Source organism: Notamacropus eugenii, chromosome 7, assembly GCF_028372415.1.
Source record: "Notamacropus eugenii isolate mMacEug1 chromosome 7, mMacEug1.pri_v2, whole genome shotgun sequence".
Taxonomy (NCBI): Eukaryota; Metazoa; Chordata; class Mammalia; order Diprotodontia; family Macropodidae; genus Notamacropus; species Notamacropus eugenii.
In genome coordinates this window covers 27,356,063-27,380,287 of record NC_092878.1, presented here as the reverse complement: position 1 = coordinate 27,380,287, position 24,225 = coordinate 27,356,063, and the positions used below count along the sequence as shown (strand labels likewise).

General features: G+C 39.3%; 2 protein-coding genes across 8 annotated transcripts in view; one reads left to right on the top strand and one right to left on the bottom strand.

Moving 5' to 3' along the window:
* Positions 1-7,207, bottom strand: part of CHP1 (calcineurin like EF-hand protein 1) — a 46,330-nt gene extending 39,123 nt beyond the window's left edge. Inside the window, exon 1 of the mRNA XM_072622747.1 lies at positions 6,582-7,207. Within this exon, the coding sequence (XP_072478848.1) occupies positions 6,582-6,648 (67 nt within the window). The 5' untranslated portion in view covers positions 6,649-7,207. The remainder of the gene's footprint in view (positions 1-6,581) is intronic.
* Positions 7,208-7,272: 65 nt separating this feature from the next.
* EXD1 (exonuclease 3'-5' domain containing 1) lies at positions 7,273-23,096 on the top strand. 7 transcript variants are annotated; one of them, XM_072622730.1, is made up of 12 exons: positions 7,273-7,969; positions 9,191-9,437; positions 11,581-11,649; positions 13,928-13,979; positions 14,370-14,503; positions 16,048-16,106; positions 17,156-17,242; positions 17,790-17,894; positions 18,001-18,081; positions 20,279-20,422; positions 21,044-21,235; positions 21,789-23,096. In XM_072622730.1, the coding sequence occupies exons 2-12, from the start codon at positions 9,305-9,307 to the stop codon at positions 22,320-22,322; spliced, it is 1,590 nt and encodes a 529-aa protein (XP_072478831.1). In that variant the 5' UTR covers positions 7,273-7,969; positions 9,191-9,304; the 3' UTR covers positions 22,323-23,096. The 7 variants fall into 7 exon arrangements, with proteins under 7 accessions (XP_072478831.1, XP_072478833.1, XP_072478836.1 ...); XM_072622732.1 differs by having other exon boundaries at positions 7,277-7,969; positions 9,247-9,437; XM_072622733.1 differs by having other exon boundaries at positions 7,344-7,429.
* Positions 23,097-24,225: the final 1,129 nt, after the last annotated feature.

Genomic DNA, 24,225 nt, shown 5'->3' with positions numbered 1-24,225 from the left:
CTGTCTTTTTAAAATTAAACTTTTATTGTCTTGTTTTCATATCATACACATTTCCTATTGTTGTCCCCCACACTCTCCCCCAGAGAATGATCACTTAAATAAAGAAAAAATTCAGCAAAACTAACCAATTTACCATAAGTCTTACACCATATGCACAGTGAATGGACCTTAAAAAGTTTTTCATTGATATCTTTACAAAATAACACCTATATTTCTCATTATATTCCATATCTTACAATAAAGTTTGAAGAAAAGAAGAAAAAAGATTCTAGAAAACTGATATATTTTTAAAATCTGATATTATTTAATACCTCACACCCATGGTCCCCTATTTCTGCAAAGGAACAGAAGGAGTTATCTTCACATATCTCGTTTTTGGGGACAAATCTTAGTTTTGTTGTTTTTTTCCATTTACGCTATTGGAATAATTGTGAATATTGTTCTCCTGGTTCTGCTTCCTTCACTCTGCATCAGCTTATCTATGCTTCTAGGCTTCTCTGCATTAATCACACTCATCATTTCTTACAGTACATTTCAATGTATACATCTGTCTAACTTCCAAAGTGTGGGAATCTATTTTGTTTCCAGTTCTTTGGTAGTACAAAAATGGTTGCTACAGAAATATTTTGGAAGATATAAAGAGTCTCTTTTTGTCACTAATGTCTTTGAGGTACATGCCCACCTGCCAGCAGAATCCCTGGATCAAAGGGCATAGATTTCCATTTTCTTTACTGAATGTTCTTTTAAGCAATTTGAAAAGTGAATGCTGTGTTACTGTGTTACTTTTAAGGGGAGAGGCAATAGCATTAAGTAGCAGGAGGCATAGTGCCTAATAGTACAAATATACATAATATGTACATAATAGTACAAAGAGGATAAACAAAAGTGAGGGAGGGAGGTAAGGAACAAAAATAAAAACTTATTTCTATATTTATCCTGAATTAACATGCAAATAAAAATTAAATAATACTCGTCCAGTGAAAGAAGTGACTAACTCCTCTAATACTGAAATTTTACCACTTACATGGCAGTTATGCTATATGGCCTAACAGTTCTCTATTCTACAGATAAGAAAATTGAAGCTGAGATTAAGTGACTAGTTCATGAGAGCAGAAATCTGAATCTAGCTCTTCCTGACTCCAAGTCCAGCATTTCCAAAATTTATACTGCGCCTCACCCCCAAGGGCCCCGCTAATATGACATGAACAAAAAGGAGGTCCTGGGTGGGAGGTGAGACAATACTTGGAGCTAGGAGCTTTCTTTAATTATCCAAACACCTTTGTCCATGGAAAGCTTGTGGTGGTGGAAAGAACAAGAATCACAACACCAGCATCCTGTATGGGTTCAGCTTTTTCAACACAACGCAGTACTGTTTGTAAAACTGGTGCTTCTCCACATAAAAACTTCACTGCCCTAAAAATAGATTTTTTTGTCTCTGCCTTCAAGCTATTCTCCGCTTTCACTAGAAAGTAGCAAAATAGACCTGCATTCTTTATTAGTCTATTGATTTTTTACATTGTTTTACATTTTTCACATTCTTGCAGAACACTGCTATAAAGTTATGTCTGAATGGTAGGTGGGAATTACACAATTTGTGAGAGTAATTTAACATTTGTTAACTTTCCTCTTAATTATATGTTTCACAAGCATGTTTAACCTAGAGATACATGTATTTCAATTAGTTATCAAATTCCTGGTACATACAAAGTACTGTGAGGAGAAGGGAGAGCAAATCAATGAAAATACAAGAGGGAAATATTTCATAATAAATTCAAAATGGATACATAACCTAAGTATTAAAGATAAATACCATAACGTTAGAAGAGAAGCAGATCATATAACTTTTACAACTATGGGTAGGTGATGAATTCTTAGCCAAACAAGAGATAGAGGCAATTACAAAAAATAAAATAGGTCACATTGATTACAGGAAATTGAAAAGCTTTTGCACAAACAAAATGAACACATCTAGGATAAGAAGGGAAGCAGCAGATAGCAGAAAAAATCTTTATATCAGATTTCTGACAAGGATTCAGTATCCAAGATAGATAGAAAACTCACAGAAATATATAAGAATAAAAGTGAAAACACAAGTAGTCAAAGGAATAGTTCTCAAAAGAACAGCAAACTATTAACAACCAAAAGAAAGAATGCTTGAAATTACTAATAGCAAGAGAAAGCGAATCAAAACAACTCCTAATTTTTGTCCAATATCCAGAAAACTGGCAAAGATGACAAATGGTGACAATAGTCAATGTGAGAGTGGTTCTGGAAAGACAGGCAAATTATTGCTTGTGGGTGGAACTGTGGTCCGACCGTTCTGGAAAGCAACTTGGAATGAGCAAGGCAAGCAACTAATTGTCCATAACCCTTGACTCACAGATTCCACGGCTAAGCATACATGCCAAGATTGTCACTGAAAAAAAGAAAGGCTCCCCCCCTCCACTAACATATTTATAGCTATACTTTTAGTGGTAATCAAAAACTGGAAACAAACAAAAGGCCCATCATTCAAGGAGCAGTGCCTAAACAAATTGTTACATGAATGTAGCAACAAGAAGTATGGTGACTTACTTATGTGAACTGATGGCAAGCAAATAAGTAGAGCTAGGGAAACAATACACCCAGTGATAACAATATGAATGAGACTCTGCCAAAGTATAAAGACCAAATGTGGTCCCAAAGAAGAGGTATCTTCTTTTCAACTTAAAAGAATTGCCTAGACTAGCACTAAGAAATCAAGTGATTTGCTCACGGTCACACAGCCAGTGTAGGTCAGGCAAGAGTTAAATGTCTTGCCTTTGAGGTCAGCTTTAGCCACTAAGCAACACTGCCCTGGCTTTAGATATCAATTTATTAGCTTTTACGCAGGGTATATGATAAGGGAAATGATCTCTCTTTTACCTAATGCCAATGGTTCAAATTGTGGGCAACAGCTAAACTGGTCATCTGAACAAATTCCAAACAAATTGGAACTATGAAAAGAAATCTTAGAATATGGTTTCCAATTCCAGTGCAAGGTGTTCTCAGAGACCATCTCACAATCATTCTTGTCTTGCACAGAACTGATAGACAAAAAGATATCGTACCCATACATAACTAGAAAAGGAAGGGGGTTGGTAAGCAGAGGGAGAAAGGGGTAGGATGAGAGACAGCTGATGTGCTACACTGGTAACCTCTCTAAATAAAATGAAAACCACATAGAAGCAGAAAATTTTCTATTTATAATATTGTCTTCATTATATATTTTTCTGGTCCTCTTTCCTTCAAATAAGTCCACATAAGTCTTCCCAGGCTCTTCTGTATTCAAGAATCCATTATTTCTTACACAACAGTAATAGTAACCATTCCTCACAGAGTCCTACTACAAATATTTATAATGTGCTTTTCTTTTTATCATGAATCTCCTTGATATCTATGCCAACAGTGGAATCTCTAGCTCAACGCGTACAGACATTTCAGTTATTTTATTTGATTAATTCCAAATTGCATTCCAGCATGGCTAGACCAATTCCTGGTCGTACCAACAGGACGTGTGTGTCCCTATCTTTTCAGAGCCCCTCCAACATTGTCCATTCATATCTTGAATAATTTTTGCTAATTTGTTGATTGTGAAATGAAACCTCAGAGTTGTTTTGCTTTATATATCTCTCTAGCTTTATATCTCTTATTATTAATGATTTGGAATATTCTTTCCTGTGGCTGTTAGGGGTAGGAGACGTAAGCACTGCTTATTCTTTAGTTTCATACACTTCAATAAGGATATTTTTGTTAGTTGCCTACATATAGCAGATCCTCATAAGAGTACTGTATAATTCTTAGCAGAAACATAAACAGTCTTGTACTGCTCTCTCATAATGTCCTATCTGCCAATCTCATCTCTGAGACTCGGTAAGTTGTCTGAAAGGAGACATTGGTCCGGAACTCAGGTCACTATATGGGTCCTCTAACACAGAGGTGTCAAACTTAAGGCAAAGCTCCCCAGATTAACATGTATTTGGGAAATATTTAATAAATAAGTATGCCATCTACATGATGTCAGTTTATGGTATTCTAAGTTAATAAACTGCCAGAAGAATCTGTTTCTATTTGACACTCCTGTTCTAACAAAGAGCAAGCCAGAATTCTTCCTAAGAGCTGGGATCCCTTTCTGACCCACCACTTATATTCTCATCTGTTGAAGCCCAGACTCCCTTCATGCTGAATGCATTCTCTGATAGACAGGAAAGAAAGCTTTTTCTAAGAGGATTTAGACATCTTTGTACCAACAGGTGACTGGAGGAGAGAAACTGGGAATCCTAAGATCCAGAAACATAATAGGTATCATCAGTTCCTAGGACAGGTTGTTTAACCTCTCCCCATATTCTTTATTTAATCAGGTAGGAACAGGCCAGTTCTAAGCTTGTTTCTTCTCCACTTTAAAGGAAGGATCTTCTCTCCAACTTCTTGATTCCTTTCACATTTCCTCATATTGTGGATGTTTTTCAAGGGGTGGGGTAGGGTCAGGAGTATGACTAAAGATCTTATTTCCTTGTGTCTATTGACAATAGGGCATGATGACAGGAAAGGTTTGTGAATGTGGTCAAAGGCCAGAGTCGCTAAATGTAAAAAAGTACTTGATGCACTCAAGAACTCCATGTCTCTATCCCTAGAGCTGGAACCAGTCGTAAAAAGAATGAGGGGCTAAGAATCCAAACAAGTATTATAAATCAAAAGCATTTAACTATTCAATACTTCCTGCTCAAGATCCAAGAACCCTGTGGTTCTGAGTTAGTAAGCTTCACCTCACAGAAGGTATTTAAACAGAGGCTGGATGACTAATAGGAATGTGGTAGGAGGGAAAGATTCCAGCAATGGGTGGGAAATAGGATTATCTAACCTCTAAGGCCCTTTTCACCTCTAAGCATCTATTAAACTGTGGAACAAAGTCCAGGTCAGGATGTGTATTTTATTTACCCAAAGAAGACTATCGACAATTTATAATCCTAGCAATTCCAAATTTTCAGTGCTTTACATACAGGTCATTAAAGTTCAGGAACTATCTCTGTTGCCAGTACAAATACTGGGGGCAGATGTCACTAACGTTTCAATGCTTGTGTCTACACGTTGGTTTTATTTAGAAAACTCAATCCAGCATTCATATAAAATTCTTAGGAGGTAGCCCAGTATTGGGGAATAAGCACTGGATCTAGAATCAGGATGTTTGAATTCCATTTTATTAGTCAGCCAAGCTCTGCAGTCAGGGGTGAATAGCAAACTTTCTAAGGCCAAGTTTCCTTATGTGTAAAATGTGGATAAAACCTGTAGCAATAATTCCCAATTATGACAAGGCTCAAATGAGATAACCTACATAAAAGGCATCCAATAGGGTAGAACAGAAAGGACACTGTACTTGGGAGTCAGAGAAGAGTCCTGGATTCAAGTTTCACCTGAACATTAGGAAAGCTGTATAACCAAGCATTAGGAGACTGATTCATTGAATCTTAGTTTCTCCATCTGGAAAATGAGCATATCTGAAGTAATCACCTCACATAGCAGCTGTAAAGATCAAATGAGGGAAATGGATTCGAAAATAATAACGATGGTTGACATTTATACAGCAGTTTAAAGTTTGCAAATACTTTACAAACCTGTATTACCACCCCATTTTACAGGTGAAGAAAGACTTAGAAAGGTGATGTTACTGGCCCACAAATCACATTTATGTATGGCGGGCAATCAGACAACTTCCTCCCTTAAACGACCTCTAAGCTCTAAATCTAAGTCAATAAGGTAGAGTATTAAAAGCCCTCAATTGTCCCTAAGTCCAGGATGAGGTGACACGCTTATTAGGCCGGTTCCTAGTACAGATTCTTACTGGGTTTTCTAGAACACATCCGATTTCGAAAGGCCATTGTGATGGTCGCTGCAGAAGCCAATACATCTGGAATTAGGGCAGCCAGCGACCCAAGTTTGGTAACTCCTTGGGACACTCAAGTGGACGGGTTAACTACGCGTCCTTCTCACAGAGGTGATCTCTGGGGTGGGGGTGGGGGGCTGTTACAGAGGGGTCCTCAGAGCCATCACACCGGACAGGTTTCTGGCCGGGGCTCGCTGCTTTGCGGACCCCCACCCTGGGATGCCCACCAGCTGCTGGTGGCTGAGGTCGCTCAGGAACGTCACCGGAGCGGGCTGTCTCCTCTAAGAAGAGCCAGCTTGCCTGGCACAGTCGGGGGCATAGTTCAGCTTAAAGAGGAGCTGGAGGACGCGAGGACTGGGACCACACAAATAGGCGTCCTCATTCCGGGACAAGACAAGCGCTTCAGGCGCGGAGGGGGCCCGTCCGGACCCGAGCCCACCCTCTCCTCCCGGCCGAACACGCTCGCGGAGAGGACCGCGGCGACGTGTCTCGCGACGCCGGCTGACCAAGCGCTGGGCGAGGTTCCCCGACCCCCCACGGGGGATGCCACGGCATGAGGAGGGAGAGATGGCGGGATCGCCGCCCGGCCTCGGGGAGGCCGCTAGCGTCCCCGGCCCGGAGGAGCGCGGCTGCCTGCCCACCCTCGGGGCCCTGCCCGTCCCCCGCCGCAGCCCCGACTCACAGCCGGTCTCCTTTTTGATCTCCTCGAGCTCTTCGTCCCGCAATAACGTGGAGGCCCGAGAACCCATCGCCGAGACGGACGAGCTCCTCCCGAGGCCGAGGCGGCGGCGGCAGCGGCGGCAGCAGGGAAGGGGGGAGGGACAGGGAAGGAAGGGATAGGGGTCAGGAAGGGAAAGGCAGAGACTCCGGGCCGACCCGAGGGAGGACTGTGGGCGGGCACGAGGAGGCGGGCGGCCCGAGCGGTCAGCCAATAGCGAGCGGCCCTTCAGCGCCGCGCACGGAAACGACGACCGCGCCGCCGGCCGCAGACCCCGAGTGAGAATCGCCGAGCGCCTCCCTCGGCTCTCGAAACTCCGCCCCCGGAACCAGGTGGCCGGCCCTTAAAGGGGCGACGCCCGAGGCGCCCAGGCTCCGGGAATGCAAACGGGGCCGCCTCAGGAATGAGGCCTAAGTGCAGCCCCTTCTTTTGCGTCCTGGAGGCAAGCTCACTACGGGGGCCGGCATACAGGGCGCTGGAACGACAGGGGGGAAAACCACAAACCCACTCCTAGTCCAGTTCTAGAGAACTGCACGCCGGGAGTGAGGCTTGGGCTTCGGGTGACGTCAGCCTCGCTCCCTCCCCCTCCCCCGCCCCCGGGGGCGCGCGCTCATTGGCTCCAGCTGATTGGCTCTCGTGGAAACGAGCACGCCCCGGCACCTGCGGCCTGGCCGGTCTAGAGCTGGCCAGTCGGGAGCGGGCCGCGTCCTTGCAGGGCGGAGAAGGCCCCTGGCGGCCAGGCTGAGCTCGGCCCAGCGCCCCGCTCTTCGCTTCCGACCCCTCTTTCCTTGCCGGGCCCCTCCGCCGCCCGGGTAATGGCGTCCTAGGCCGAGTTTGGGCCTGCCTGGGGCCCAGCCCTTCGTGGCTTCGAGGAATCACCGGCCCGGGGCCCGCGCTGCGCCCATCCTCCTGCCCCCTGGCCCGGCCTCGAGTCGTCCCCGACTTGGGCTTCCAGTACCCCTCCCCCTCCGCGCGGTGGTGGAGATGAATTAGAAAAGCCTTGGGCCTCGGCCGGTGACCTTTAGTGGCCAGTGATCTTCACACGCGGTCTCCGCTTTAGTCACCCTTTGTAAAAAACGGTAGCGCCCAGGGATTAATGTGTGCCCCCTAGAAGCCAAGGGACTTCTTTTCGCGCGGCAGATTTGTGAGCTGGAAAGGAGAAGCCGGGCCTTTCCTTTTCGGCGCGTTCCGTCCTCGCGTGGGAACCTGCGCCTTTGCCTTGATCGTTCTGGGTGGTCGATTTCTACTTAGCTTTTCCTTGTCGAGGTCTCCGTTTACCAGCAGATCCATCAGATCGTAGTATTATCTGTTTCCTAAGGATCCTATTTTGAATTTCCCCTTTGTTTTTAGAGGTGTGTATGACATAGGAAACTCTTAAAGGCTTGTAATCTTTAAGCCATTTCAAGAAGGTCACGGGTCATGTATTTAGAATTAGCCACTTGATAAAAATGGGAAAAAATGGGCTGCTGCTTTTAATTTTTACTGTTGACCTAAGGAGTAAACCTGGAGGTTTTCTGGACTCTGCCACTGGGACAGAACCTCTAGAAGGCCCTCTTACCAAGCTGGGAAAGCTGAATGATCCTTGCCCCCAGACTTAGCGTATTAAGGGGAAAGTTGGCAAAAGGGAGATGCGTTTTTCAGTTAGAGCGACTCAAAAGACACTAAGGTGGAGGAGTTTGTAGACCCCATGTGGGGAGGGAGTGCTCAGCTGAACCAGAGATCCTGGAAATATTAAGTATATTCTTAAGTATAGTCTTTGCACATCTAGGATGACTTTTCTTTAAGGTGTTGAGTTTAAATTAAGGTCATAGCTTAATAGCCTTATTCCATATGAATGTTATGCATGATAAAATATATCATTGCAAAAGCCTATTGTGCTTTTATTATTACTCCTCTTAATTTTTGCCTTAGCTGTATTAAAGGCAAGTTTTGTAACAGTCTAAATAAAGTGAGGGAATACTAGGAGGAAACTGCATTTTTGTCTTCTGTTTTATTAGAATCCGTTTTCCCCACTTTCTCTTTTCTTTCTGTTCCTTATAAACCTTACCTATTTAACTTAGAAAAAATAATTTGCTTGAAGATTATGTTTTGCTTTGAGCTTGGTGCTGTTTTCGACATATAGTATTTGGAGATTGTGCTGTATGCTGGGTAGAATGTAATGTTCTGTGTTCAGTGTTGGCATTCATTCGCCATTCTTCAAAGAGTTGTTTGGTTTAGGTTCAGAGATATCCATTTATTTCCCTAGAGTGATGTATTGTAGTTACAATGTTTAAATGTCAAACTGAGCAAACAGAAACTAATAATATTTTGTTTTTGTTTAAGGAGTACTCTTTACCTGTATAAATTGTCTTTAGGTACTGTCTACTTTTTAGTTAAAAGAGGAGAGTTTTTCTATAATTCTTTGGTTTCCAATGTATGACTTTGGATTGGTGTTTGTGGTAGTATATTTCTTACAAAGAACCATTATGTACTATGGGCTGAGAGAGCCCATAGCACAGTGCTTGGGCATAGAGTAGGAACTTAATAATTGTAGCAAATTTATAATTCGTATTCTTTTTTTTCCTCTCTTTCAGGTATATGGAAAAACCAGTAGCACAAAACTTAATCACATTTTCTTCCTAATTTTCAGCTGCTTAGAAATTTAAGGAAGCTGAAAGCTTGAAGACTTGTTTTTAGTATCACACAGGATGGATCCCAGCAGTGATTACCATTTTTTAAACCAGATTCTGGGAAGAAGGGTGAAAATCACTTTAGTCTGTGGCATCTTCCAGGGAGTGCTTCAACACGTGGACCCTACCAAGATTATTGTTCTGAAAAAAGGTCTTATTCTCTTTGTTCTTAGTCTTCTGCTTACTATTCTCTGAAGCGAACCATGATTAAGGTTTAAATGTTACCGTTATGATCATTTGGGAATTGGGACATTTTCTCTGTTGAGAGAAACTGGAAGGTTAGATGTCTTTTTCCCAGCACAGGAGCACTGTAGCCTACAACGATTTGCACATCAGCCCATAACTCTGTAAGACTTGTGCTGGTATTTCTATATTCCTTTTTTCCATTAAAGTGAAAAATTTATTTCAGTTCATACATTTCATTTGCCTAGAATGTTAAAATTAACAAAATCAAAACTTGAGTTTGGGAACCTTCGAAATAATTTAGTCCAGTTACCTTGTTTTACAGATAAGAAATGTAAGGTGAAGAGATCCTGACTTGACCAGGTTTACTCAGCTAATTAAGTGTCAAATCCAGGCAACTACTTAGTAAAGTGCTGAGTCCCCGAAGTCTAGTTCTAGTTTGCTATATAACCATTCTTAACCTTTTGGGAAACATTTACTCTTGTTATGTAGGAAAGGTACTTCCCAGGATAGTCCGTTATAAACAGTCTAGAAATTAGCTTTCAGATACCTGTTGTATGTGAATATATCTTACATGTAAACCCATTATTATTTTAGGGGACTTCTTGATATACTTCCACAGCAAGAGAACTTTTCTCTATCTCCAGTGCAACTGAATTTGGAGAAGGGGTTGATGGGAGGAGCATCCCTTTGTGCTGCTCATAGGCATTCTCAGAATGTTGCAGCTTGGAACATATGTTCCTATAGGGACAGTGTAGTTAATGATGTTCAGTATTGGTGTGACTGTGTTTATGTTTATTGTGGTTTAAGTTGTGTCCCACTTTGTGACTCCATTTGGTGATTAATTGGCAAAGATACTGGAGTGGTTTTTCATTTCCTTCTCCATGTTATATGTGGTAAATAGGCTTTTGTGGCTTTAGTTTCCAGATTAGCTATAATATGGTTTCTGTGGAAAAGTGAGTTGCAAGTTTCAGAGTGTATTTACAAATGAACTTTTGGAATAGAGTCCATTTATAAAATGTATAGTGGAACACAGTTCAAAGGAGGAAAACATGGGATTACATCGTGGCCCCTGGCCCCAGTGCTAATTTGCTATATGACCCTAGATGTGTCACTTAATTTCTCTGAAACTCAGTACCTCATTTATGAAAAAGGCTGTAGTACTTGTATTATTAGCACTTTGTGAACCTTAAGGTTTATATAAGCTGTAAATATGAGCTGTTATTTTTAACCTGGAGAAGCACCTCTGTTTTGAAGGGTAATACGGTAGGGAGAGATTTGTAGTTAGTATTGTAAGATCCGGGTTTTAATTCTTGTACCACAACTGTGTGACCTTGGGTATGTTCTTGAGACCTGCCTCCTAATTAGCAACATGAAGCTTATGAAGAACTCACACGGCTGTTACGGACACCAAGCGAGACCACAGATAACATGTAATTCTATATGAATCAGTGGTACTCTAGGATCAATGCAGCTGCCTGCATTGCCTGCTACCTTAGGACAGTTCTAGGTTAAAGCCTCCTCTCATCTGACGTAGATACAGACTTCTTACTGAATTTTCAGGCTTGTACCTGGACGTGCACGTGAGGGTGGAAGGAGGTTTTGTCAGCGTCAGCCAGTATTGTGTACTGTAATTTAGTGCTCCCGTCAAAAAAAAACCTAAATATCTTGAAATTGATGTTGGAGCTTCTTTTCTTTACCCATCCACATTTCAGACCTGTGATTTGACCTGATTATTATTCATAAAAATTAAGATTTGTGTGCCCAAAGAGCATTTAGCACTATGTCAGCTTAGTGTGGCAGAATTGAGCACAGGTTACCTTTAAATTGACCTACAAAAGAGTCTACAACAGAGTATTATGGTTTTTGCAATTCTACCAGCCTGTCTAGTTCTTACTGGTGTATTCTGTGATCACCATATTTTCAGTATTATAGGTATCAAGGCTGAAACTTAACTTTCATTTTTAACTTTTCCTCTGAGAGATAACATGATAGTACTTTGATGTTATATAACTTAGATTGAAGTGGCAAGATATTTTATAGATTTGGGGCAGTTTATTTTTCTTGTTAATATATAATATTTTGTTAACAAAACTTTTAAAAAAATGTAGTTAAGAATTTGGAGACTGGCCGAAGTGTCCCAGGAGTGAAGATGTTTTTTGGCCATGAGATTGTGAATGGTGAGTGTTTCATCTTGAACTGTAAAATTGATATTTGCCCTGTTAGTAAACTGAAGTTTGATTTTCCAATATTTGGAATAAAGGGGTAGTATTACTTTATTATAATGGACTTATTTTCTTAGACTCTCGATAATTTTTTAAAAGAAAGATTATGAAATGCTTTCATGCTCTCCAAGGAAATTTCATTAAACATAAAGTGACTGGGATTTCTAGTTTTGCCTTCAGACTTTTTTTGAAGCATTGTCGCTTAGGATCTCACTGTACGTTTGTTAAATTCAGTTCAACAAAAGTTTATCAAGTGTCTTAGTATTCTAGGTAATAAAACAGAAATGAGAACTTCTCTGTCCCTAAGGGAGGCATGCTGGAGGATGTATGTACAATTTTATTATGTATAATCACTTATTACATATTTATTATAAATTATTATTAAATTTATTATTGTTAAATATATGTGCACAGATTAAATATGATACCAGAGAGTGACAGCAAAGTGGTCAGAGGGAAATTTGAAAGGAAGAGAATACTTTTGCTGTGTAGATTACAGAATGCTTCGCAAGAATAGGTGACACCTAACATGAGCTTTAAAGGAAGACATAAATTCCAAAAAAATTAAAATGGAGGGCATTCCACTATGCATTTTGACCTGTGTGGCTGCACAAAGGTGGGAGGCAGTATGTTGAGTTTGGAGAAATAGCAAGTAATCCAGTTTTCCTGAAACAGTGTACGAATGGAGGTAAAGTGAACAGAACTCAGGAAGGTTAAGTTTGGTGTTGGATGGTCTGAATTTCTAGGCCAAGGAGTCTGCATTTTATCCTAAAGGCAATAGGAAATCTGCTGAGCATTTATCATCAGAAGAATAACATGGTCAGACTATTTTTTTTGACAATTACGTCAAGGAAAAGAGCAAGTAAAAGTAGGAAGACCAGTTAGGAATTTCTTGTAATTGTCTTGGCAAGAGATAATAAGGACCTGAAGTGGAGTGATAGTTGTTTTAATGGAAAAAAGGAAGAAAGAAAAGAGGAGAGATGTTGGAGAGCTAGAATCCATTAGATTTGGCAGCTGATTGTATGTGAGGGATAAGGGAGGAGGAAAAGTCAAGGATGACTCCAAGGTTTTGAATCTGAGTACTTGGGAGGATGGTGGAATTACCAATAGAAACTAGGAAGTTTAGAAGAAGAGGGAAAAAATTGATTTTGAGAGATGCAGATTTGAAATTCTAGAGGCAGATATGGCTAGTAGGCTGTTGAAGATGCAGGACAAGAGTTTAGAAGAGATAGTAAGAGTGTGTATTGTAATGGACTCAAGAGTAGATCACGTACAAGGAGAAAAGGTATAATAAGAAGAGAAAGTCTTCCAAGATAGAGCCCTGGGAGACATGTGAGGTTCAGAGATGGGAGCAGTATGATAAATTAGTTGAGAGTGAGAAGAAATAGTCAGACAGATTAGAGGAGCACAGAGAAAAAGCAAGGTTAAGAGAATCTAGGGAAAAGAAAGAATCGGTAGGAGGAATTGGTCATGATTTCTGGAAGCTATGCAGAGACCATGGAAGAGGAAGGTTGATTAGTAATTAGTAGAGCATTTGGTAAATTCTGAAAAGAGTTGTTTCAATAGAAGTAATTCATTGGTCGGCATCCATGGAGAGAAATCTTGATAACTTAAAATAAGATAATAGAAAAGTTTGTAGTATAAGAGTGGTGGGTGAATAAAGGGAAAGGGCCTTAGAACTCAGTTAAGTGACCACAAAAGCTTCAACAAAGCCCAGAGGAGGAAAGGACAGAGTGATGATCCCAGCCATTGTTGGGACAACTGAGAAGTTGTCCATCCAAGGGAGCAAATGATCCTTGAACCACGTGGAAAATTCAGAGCTGATTTTATTGTGACTCATTCTTTCTTTCTGGTAACTGACAATAAGTGTACATAAATATGTAATTCTTAATGAAACTAATTCTTAAATGAAATTGAACACTATAATAGTAATGACCAAGTTTGGCCTAGAGAATAGATAAGAAAAACTGCCTCCTTCCCTTCATTGTGTAGATGGGGAGATTATGAGGGTGCTCTGTTACAAATGATATCAGAGAGTGTGACTTGGTTTTGATTTTTTAAAAAATCTTTGTTGGAAGGGAAGGATCATTGGGGAAAGAAGGGGAAGTGGCATCAATAAAATTGCATATCTCTCAGAGTTTCTTGTGTAAGCTGACAAGATCAGGGTTTTGTTTTAGAGGGGACTATGATGGTTTCTATGAGGAGAACTGTTGGAAACTGATTTTTTTTTTAGTGGAACTGCTGGATGATGTGGAAGGAGTAGGAGAAAAGACACCTTCTGTCAGGTATGGAGAAAGAATCATTTTTTTTAATCATGGTGTTTCAAGAATATGTTCATTAATATAACCTGGTCAAGATAAAAAGTCTGTCTTGTTCAACCAAATTTTTCTTGAACTTGTCTGAAAAGTTGTCAAGCTATAAGAAAAATTATAGGGGATGTGGGGTTGGCTTTTTCCATTTTGTAAGTAATTTTTCTTTTTTAAGAGAGTCAGCTGGAAGAACTAAGTCCTTTTTATTAGATTCAGTCCATCAGTAAGCATCTGCTATATGCCAGGTGTGCTAAGGGCAGGGTTACCCTTGTAGGGCCTGTAGTACTATGCTACTGATACAAGACAAAATTTGTATACATCAATGGTAGCAGAGAATAAATGCCTCTGAGTGTTGTCTTAATGTAGGGATAACCTAAGTACAGAAGGAACAAGGATGGATATAGTAAAAGAAGCAGACCAGAATATGAATGATTCATCATCTTCTTCCCTTGAGTCACGTACCATCACCTTGCTGAATGACCTAAAATACAGTCCATCCGGTAGGTAATTAATAGTGGGCCTGGAAGGCAGGATCTTTTACTATGAATTTTCCACAATGAGGTTTATTATGGCTTAAAACTTTTCAGGACTTGGCCTAGTGTTGATTGTCCTAATGAAGGCAATATTCCTCCTCTCCCCCCAAAGATCCTTCCCTTCTAACAAAGACTTAAAAAAAAAAAAAATCAAAACCAAGTAACAAAGTTCATTTAGAAGAACAAAAGGTCAGGAACTTCAAAGAAACCTGGGGAAAAGATGTAGAAGAAGCAGATCTAGGAGTATAAGACCTTAAACCATATCATAAGGTAAGAGCGTTGTTGGAGTGTAAAGTGGATAATTTGGATTATTTTAAATTAAAAGTTTTTTGTATAAATAGAACCTATGCAGCCAAGAATAAAAGGAATGTAGAAAATTGGGAAAAAACTTTAATAGATAAGTCTCTCAGAATAGAATCGGGTTGGAATCTTGCTGTGGTGTGTAGGAAATGAACTGATTGATTTAGAAAATCATGGAAAGACTTGGACATACGAGCAAAGATGGTATCCACCTTCAGAGAAGCGGATGACAAGTAGAGACAAAGATAGCATAGTCTTACGTATAGTGTATGGGTCTATGTTTATAGATATCTATGCATATACACACATATATCCTCACCTAATTGTAGCCTTCTTTGGGGGGGGGGAGGGGAATAAAGTAAAAGTGCCAACGAGAACAAACGCAAACCCACAGGGAAGCGAGAAAAAGCTGGGGCAACTTTTACTCATTGTATAGGTTTTTCTTGAGATGGATATTTATTGCTCTGTATCAAATCTTCTCCTTTGTTTTGCTGTGTACATGGCAATGTTTTTTCTTTTTTTATTTTGTACTTAAGTTTAAAATAAACTTTAAAAACAAAAAAAAATTCAGAACCACATGTTGTCTGATGGCATGTGTAACAACAGGCCACCCCCATAGTCTCCACGTCTATTCAATGAAGGGAAGGAGGTAGATTTTTCTTGTCTGTTCTCTGTGCCAAAAGTTTTAACCTGCATTGTTTCCTCTGGGTATCTCCATAATAAAATAACACGGTATTGAAAACAGACTAAATATATAATACAAACCCATAGTGCAACAGAGTATAAGACCTGGAGTTAGGAACTGAAAAATATCATGAGAACTGACAGATGGGACAGCCATTTGTCTAAGAGAAGGACTTTTTTGTTCATGCCCTGGCTTCCAAATTTGTTTAAGACTAGATTATTTTCTGTTTCTGTGAGAATTATTGTGAAATTAATAGTCAAGGCCTAAACCAAAGAGGATTTTTTTAGACTTTACAAGGATGAAAGCATTGAAATATGAGAGGAAATTGTCACTGGTATTCTTTCTCTGTACCTATGTTCAAAGTATAGATGGGGGGATAATAGATAGGTTTTGATAGACAACAATGAACATTCTTTAGGTTTGCAATTTTTTTAGATTTGCAAAATTGTATGAATATGACCAAAATTGGAGGGTCAATTACATTGTTAAGGAGAGATTTGTCTGTAATGCTGTCTTTCTCATTCAGAGGCAGAAGATGTGACATACACAGTAGTTAATCAGTTCCAACAAAAGTTTGGTTCTGCTGTAAGTATTACTTGTATAACTCTTTGTCATCTCTTCTGTGCCCTATGGATTTTAACATTACTGGTCAGAGTTCTGCAGTATTTTAGATAGTTTTGTCCATTGGCCAATTCTGATTTTTCTCAAGAGTTTGTTAATTTGAGAAATTTCAGGAGTCAGAGTTCATTTTGGTTTATAATAAAAGGAACCTGAAATTGATACCTTATAATTTGAAAGCAGTCCAGCCCCTGAGACTTGAAGCATGAGTCCGTTCTGGAGCGTACTAGATTCGAAGAGACTTGTTCTGTTCTCAATTCTGTTCTCTTTAGTCACTCAACAAGAAGACATGTTTCAAATTCTGTTGTTTTCATTATTATTGTAATAGATTTAGAGCTGGAAGGGACTTTTGGAAATCATCTTGCCTGCTTATCTTCCTCTTTCCTTTGTCGGTTTTATGGACAAAGAAATCGTTTCTGAGATAATACATGACTTGTCCAAAGTCTCACAGAGAATAAATGAACAAACTAGGATAAATTAGATCACAGGTTCTCTGACTCCAAATCCAGAGCTCTCTCCACTGTATCATGTTATGTTGCTTTAATGTAGAGCATTTTAGTTCCTCTGAAAAAAGAAAGACAATATACAAATACAAGTAACAGCATTGTAGAATTTGGAATTGTTGACTCTTGAATATTGAAATTTCTCTGCAAAAACAGCTATGGCATTTGTTGCTAGTGGGAGCTGTACCAGTTTCTATTTTTTTTTTTATCCTGACTTGTAAATGTGGCTCATGTCCCAGGTTAGGATTTTTTGTTGAGTTTACTAATGAAGGAAGTAAGTCAGGGGTGGAGAACCTGTGGCTTTGAGCCTGCAGGTTCCTCACCACTGAAATAAGTAATGCTTAATGCAGGTTTGTTAAGGCAAGTTTTATAAGATAGCAGGTTCATCAAAGTGTGGACATTTATTTTATATGAAAATTCTTTCATTGCTAAAACCTGTGTCCTGTTAATATCCCTCTCTTTTGTTGATTAGCCTGAGAATTTCCAGAACCATTTTCTTTTGGTTGTTACTAGATGCTGCACATCAAGAAACAGAGTGTCTTGAGCGTGGCAGCTGAAGGAGTTAATTTATGTCGTCATGGGAAACTCTGTTGGCTTCAGGTAAAGAAAAGGTTTCTTTGAAATTGGTTACCAACTTCTCTCTTTTTGATATATCTACCTCAGAATATTGTAAGCTGTATTGACACTTGTCCAGTTTTTGTTGTCTATTTAAAATGTAAGTATCTGGATAAATAGAGGTTTTGGCTTGTGAAACTTTAAGTGACAGACATCTAACATAATACTAGGTTCATATTGGCATATGGTTATTATCTAGTAGCAATTACATACTGTATCTCATTTATTCTAATTCTTTGTTTTTGGGGGAGATAACTAGACCACTGAATGTAGATAGTCAAAACATAGATGGGGTTTGAACATTTACAGAGAAAAGGTTATATGTAAAGAACCCTATGTTTATCTTTTTCCTTCGAAAATAGCCCAGATTATTTGTGGTTCCTGTTTAGAAAAACCTTTATAAAAACATTCCATAGCACAGAAGCATGGATGTGAAACTTTTTGTCACATTATTCCCATTCAGTCCTTGAACCCTTTTCTCCACAGCTCCTCAGTCCTGGGGTTCATGTGTCTAGATTGTGTTTTTTTATAGGTGGCAACAAGTAGTCGGATTTACTTATTTGACATTTTTGTTCTGGGAAGTCGAGCTTTCAATAATGGACTTCAGATGGTGTTGGAAGATAGGAAGATTTTGAAGGTGGGTATAAGTAGCTCTCCTGCTACATGGAATGAAGGTGAGTAGTCTGAGAATGGAGCTTGTGGTGTCATTCACTTCTTGATCTCCTTGTTTTCTTGTCCTTCAGGTTATTCATGATTGTCGTTGGCTTTCTGACTGCCTTTCTCATCAGTATGGAATTGTTCTTTCTAATGTGTTTGACACACAGGTGTGTGCAATAATAATAGCTGATATATTACATCACACCATACAAAACGTTTCCCCATAGCCTGGAGAGGCAGGGAGTGCAGTAGTACTGTGCCCAGAGAGGGAACTTATTTGCCTAAAGTTACCCTTGTAGCAAGTGTCAGAGCCAAGACTCCAGCATGGGTCTCTGTATCCTTCAGCTCATTACTGTTGTCACAGTTTCACTGTATACCTCCTCTGGCATGTAGAGGTATATAGAAATATGTGCATTTTGATGGTTTGTATCCATAGAAAACAACAGATTCTGAATAAGAAGAATAAATGAGTCACTTTTTAGTATAGGATGTATATTATTCTTTTTTTAAAGTTCTCTTGAAATAAATATGACAAAAAATAAAGTCAAAGCCTCATTATGCTAAATGCCCAGTCCCATCATGTAAAAAAGAGAAATTTAGAAATCTGGTGGTGAATCACAAGATCTCAGAATTGAAAGGGAACTCACAGGCTGCTAATTCCCTCTGCAGCATCCTTTGTTCATCTGTTCATCTGCCCTTTCCTTGAGACCTCCACTGTACCTCTTGAGGCATCCCGTGAAGCTTTTGGACAATTACAAACGTTTCCTTTACATCAAACCTATGTTCTGGTTATCTTCTTGTGGGTGCTCTTCAGTTTCAGAACAGTGCGGTGCACCTTAAAACATGGAGCCCCAAACTGAAAACAGTCTTCAGGCTGTGGTCTAAGCAGGGCACATTATGGTGGGGCTATCACCTCCCTTGCTCTAAACACTGTTCCATCCTCAGTATAGCCTAAGATCACACTGATAATTTGGCATCTCATATTTCCCTGGTGACATCTTTTTAAGAAAACTCTTCTTGGAAAGTTGAAATGTTTGAATTCATATGTAGCAATTGACATTTGTCTTTAGTAATTGCATTTTGTTAGATTTGGTCCGTTGTTTTAGTCTGTCAAGAGTTTTTTGATCCTGCTCTCCATTGTGTTAGTGATCCCTCCCAGCTCTGTGTCATATACAGATGTGATAAGCATGATGTTGACTACTTTATTGAAATCACTGATAAATGTGAAGTGGTAGAGAAACAAGAACAGAACTCTTGGGCATTTCACTAAAGACCTTCATACAATTTGACATCATCTCAGGAATCTAAATCTATCTTACTGTTTTGTGGTTTAGCTTCCATCTGTCTTGTCCGTAAGAGTATTAGGAAAGATTGTCAAGTACTTTGATTTCTAGGTAAAAGTTATTTATGACATTCTCTTCTACAAGTCTAGTAACCTTGTGTCAAATAATGACTTGAAGTTAGTCCTTTATAACCTGATTTGACTAGGCCATATTTTTCTTTTTAGATATTCACTACCTTTAATAACATTCTAGAATTTTTCTGGGAACTGAAATCAAGCTTGCCACTCTTTGCCATGTAGATTCCACCTTCTTAATGACTTTGAAAACTGGAACATTTGCCTTCTTGTTATATAGAACCTTTCCTTTTCTCAGCAGTCCTTCAGAGATCACTGATGGAGTGGATTAGCAGTTACATCTGTAGGTTTTTAAAGTCACCTGAGGCTGGAATTCTTCTGAATCTGCTGACTTGAGACAGAGCTCTAACAGAAGCACAATGTTCTCTTATTACCTTAAACATCTTGAGCTTGAATGCCCCATTAGTCATTTTCCTTTTGTCCTGTCCACTTCAGAGGATGCCACTTGTGAATTATAAGCAAGTATTATAAAGACTTAGTTTTTTATGATCTTATTATCTGTGCTAATGGAGTTTGTAGATAAGTTTATTTTAAACATTAATTACAACCACCTTCTCTATCAAATCTTCATTTGAATGAACAAACAGCGTATTTGGTTCTTGAATTTTACTTCTTTATTGTGTCTCTAATGAAAGTACTAGTGGCCTTTGACAAGAATAAAAGTATTAAGCAAGGATAGTTCATGAACTGGATAATTAGTTTTTTGAGATATCAGTAGTGGTCTCTCAAATCACACCATTTATGCTGTGATAGAATAATGCTAGGATCCTAGATTTAGAGCCAGAAGGGACCTTATAGAACCCACCTAGTCAGACCTACAAAGAGTGATCTGTACCAGGTCACACAGATATTAACTACATTACTGTGTTTTTGTAATTCTGCTTTGTAGTGTTTTCACACTGCACAGATACTTTGCGGTGGTTTTTTATTTTTTTTTAATATAACAGGTGGCTGATGTCCTTCAGTTTTCCATGGAAACAGGTGGCTTTCTTCCACATTGCATCAGCACCTTGCAGGAGAGCTTAATTCGACACCTTAAAATGTCCCCCAAATGTGTCTCCTTCCTGGATGACAAGCAAAAGATGGTTCAGGTGATTGGTGGAGACTTTTAAAGAATATACTGCCTGGTATTGGTTTTTCTAGTGTTTGTTGAATTAGGTGATTAGTTTATATAAGGGAAGAGCTAGATGCACTCTAAAAGTATGGATAGTACCAAATTCTTAATTTTCCTGCTTTGGAAAATATTTGTAACCTTGCCAAGATCAGTATTATTGTATTTCCAAAGAGATGTTCTCTGAAAGCATTCAGTTTTCAAGTTTGGGGGTGGTGGGGCAAGATTCTTAATTGAGGAAGTAGGAATCCACATTTTCCCAGCTGCTTCTTCAGCTGCTGAGGAGATCTGATAATCCCTACATAGGCCGTTACTACAGGAACCATAAGATTTGTTCATTTATCTTTTCTAGGCCTAGCTTTGAGTGAAGAAGTCTCTATCTGATTAGAAGTTCGCTCTCTGTCATCTTTGGAAATTTGTGAAGGCAGAGCATGAGATATATTTCCTTATAAGGAAATATTAAGAAATAGTTTTATCAAATAAGCACTGGGTAATAATTCAGGAAGCTGCTACCCCTTAAGTAAAGGAAACATGGATAAAAGTAGATATTAGCCCTAAATATTTGCTTATAATTCAGAAGACATTATTTTGATGGCTGTAGGAAAATCCTGAAATATGGTTTATGCGACCTCTCCCACCTTCCTTGCTGAAAGTGCTAGCCCTGGAGACGACATATCTGCTGCCTCTTCGCTTGTTGCTTCTGGATGAGATGATGTCTGACCTGACTGCGCTGGTGGATGCGTACTTAAATACCTATCGGGAAGGATCTGGAGATCTGTTAGGAGGCACAGAGGTAGGCACAACTTTCCTTGTGGGTAGGCTTCAGCTTCCTGAATTTTTTAGGGAAAACAGAGTCTGACTGTTCTACCTTAAACGATAGACAGAGTACTTTCCTTACAGTTCCCTTGTGAAGCCGCTCATGCAAGTGTTATCCCTACTTGAAACTAAGAGAGTAAATAAATGACTTGTCCATCTTCACACAGTCAGGGTTGGTCCCAGGACCTGAAGCTAGGTTTTCTGACTCCAAGACCAGTCTTCTTTTCATTACATTGAGCTGTTTCCCAGGTGCTATGGCAAACTTTATATTGATGGCATTGCATGGGGTCAAGTATTCTCACTGGGGCTGCATTCTGGAATTATTTGCCACCATATACACATTCATTCCAGGTCTTGTCTTAAAAATGTGTGGATGAATTTACTAATTTCCATCCTCAGTACTAGTTAGTGTCACTAGAGGGCACTGTGTTAACATAATTTAAGCTGTTTGCTTGCAAGTAAGTATAAAATGTTTTTAAATACAGTATTAAGAGTTGAAAAAGCAGGAGTATTTCGCTCTTTTCCCTTAGCCATCGTGTATGGAGCTGCCAGAGGAGTTGCGTCAGCTGATGGATTTCCAGAGACTTCGAAGAGAACGAGCCATGAAAGATTATGAGACAAATGCAGAGGGACTTCTAGTCAGACCACAGCTAATATGTCCCAAACAAAAGCCAGTGGAAGAAGAAGGGAAGCAAAAAAACACTAGAGGTTTTGTGCCTTTTGAAGGAGCCATGCTTCCTAAACCTCAGCAGGCTCAGGAAGATCTGTGTTTGCAGAAACAAGAAACAAAATATGATGGTAAACCACTTAGAACAAAGCATCAACATCCACCTTCCACAAAGGAGGCAGAAACAGGCGACTCCAGCACAAAGATACCTAGTTGCTTTGGCAGACAGGGGTCAAAGGATGTCAAAGGAACTCGGAAGGAGCAAACTGTTACAGTAAAACAGACACAATCCAGCATGTCCTTGCAAGAGAAAATAGAGCTGCTGTTGATGGGGGGACAGGAAGATGAGAATGTGGAGAACAAAATGTCTGTTTCTTTTTCTTCTGCAGGAAACTAATACTTCTAAGAGATGACTTTAAAGAGATCTGTAGTTCCCTAATCTGTTCTTGTTCAGCCTTGGTGAAGCCTGACTCCTAGCTCAATTCACGTATAAAACCTTCTAGTAACTAGCTGCTCTGCAACCTGGAGGCTGGCTCAGCCCCAGTGATGGAGCAGGTGTGTAGTCATTCTCTTCCTACAAAGGAAAAGTTACCATCTTCCTGCATTTCTAAGTGTGAGAAGACTTAGATTTCCTCAGTGTGTGTCTTTTCCAGCTCTCATGTGTCATCTTTTTCCCTCTTCACTCATCCTCACCTCCTGCTGCTTAGTTTTGGTTTTTGGTTTGTTTTGTGAGGGTAGGAAATGGGCATGTTAAATAATGGAGAAAGTGAAATTCAGATCGTTATTGTATGGCAAGATTTAACAGTGGCAGGAATAGTTATTTCTTCTTGCAGAAAACATTTGAAGAGGGAGGAAGTCTTATATTCGTTATCAGAAAGTCATCTCTTTGCCTGTGGTAGACTTGGTTTAGTTTTGAGAGAGGAGGTGTATTTTAGTTTCAGTCATATTTATTTACTTACAGAGCACTTTGCTGTTGGCACATTGTAATTTTTATTGTTTTAACCTGTTTTTTCTGCTTTATTTTGAATAACTTCTTTGTTTTGTGCCATAAACAAGTATCAGTGCTTTATGTTTCAAGTTTTTTTCAGCCAAGGAAATTCTTTTAGTTTCTTTGTACTTTATTTATCCCTTACTTTTAAAGCAATAAACTGTCCACTGCTTAGCACAAGGATTTAATACTGTTTTCATTTCATACGTTATATCTAAAGAGTGTGTTTTTCTTCAACTCCTTAGGCAAAGTCGTCATGCTTGGGTTTGGGTACCTTCTTTAGATGCCAAATGTCTGCTTATTGAGTCTCTGCAGTTTGGGATTTGTAATTTTTTCAAAATTTTGTTTATTAAAGATAAATTAGCTTATTTTGGTACTTTGTCTCAGAAAATTTGCTGAGGGAATCAAGATTTGATTTTTATGAAATAATTTGAAAAAACCCAGGTATCTTTAGAACATGGTATTTTGAAAGGCACTTTGTATATTCTGTCCTACTTTTAGTGATTGGAGTGGAAAGCCATAACAGTTAGAGCACTTGATAGCTACCTTTCATGAAGCATGGGAAGACTAAGGACAATTTAGTCACTTTATTTAATAATTCCAAATTGCTTTCCAAAAGGATTGGACCAATTCCCACTCCACCCATGGGGCATCCTTGTACTCTTCTTTCCACAGCCACCGTGATTATTCCCATCTTTTGTTATCTTTGACGGTTTGTTTCCTGTGAGGTAAAACTTCACAGTTGTTTTGATTAGCATTTCTGCTATTAGTGATTTGGAGCATTTCATATGGTTGTTCATAGTTAACAATTCTTATTCTGAGGACAGTTTATTTGTATCCTTTGACTTTTTATTTATTGGGGAATGACTTTTGATCTTTTATTTGTTAGTTGTCTATGTATCTTGAGTCGCAGGGCTTTATTAGAGATATTTTATGCAGACTTTTTCTCCCCAAGTCATCATATTCTCTTCTTATCCCAAGGGCCTTAGTTTAATTACTACAGAAACCTTTTCGTTTTACATAATCTTTTTATAATTCTTTGTTATAAATGATAACTTTCTGGGTGAAAACTATAAAGGAAAAAAATGGATGATGTGAAGCAAAAGATACATAAAAGCATTTAAAAATAGGTAAATCTAGGATATATACAAAATATTTAGGTCCATTAGGAACAATTAGAGTCTGAGCAGAGGTCGTGATGGTGGGAGTGGAGAAGGGAACAGATGGTCAATGTTATGATGCTGACGTAGCATTGGTAGGACTTTGCAACTGAATGGATGTAAAATGTTTGTAACATAACAAATAAAAACGT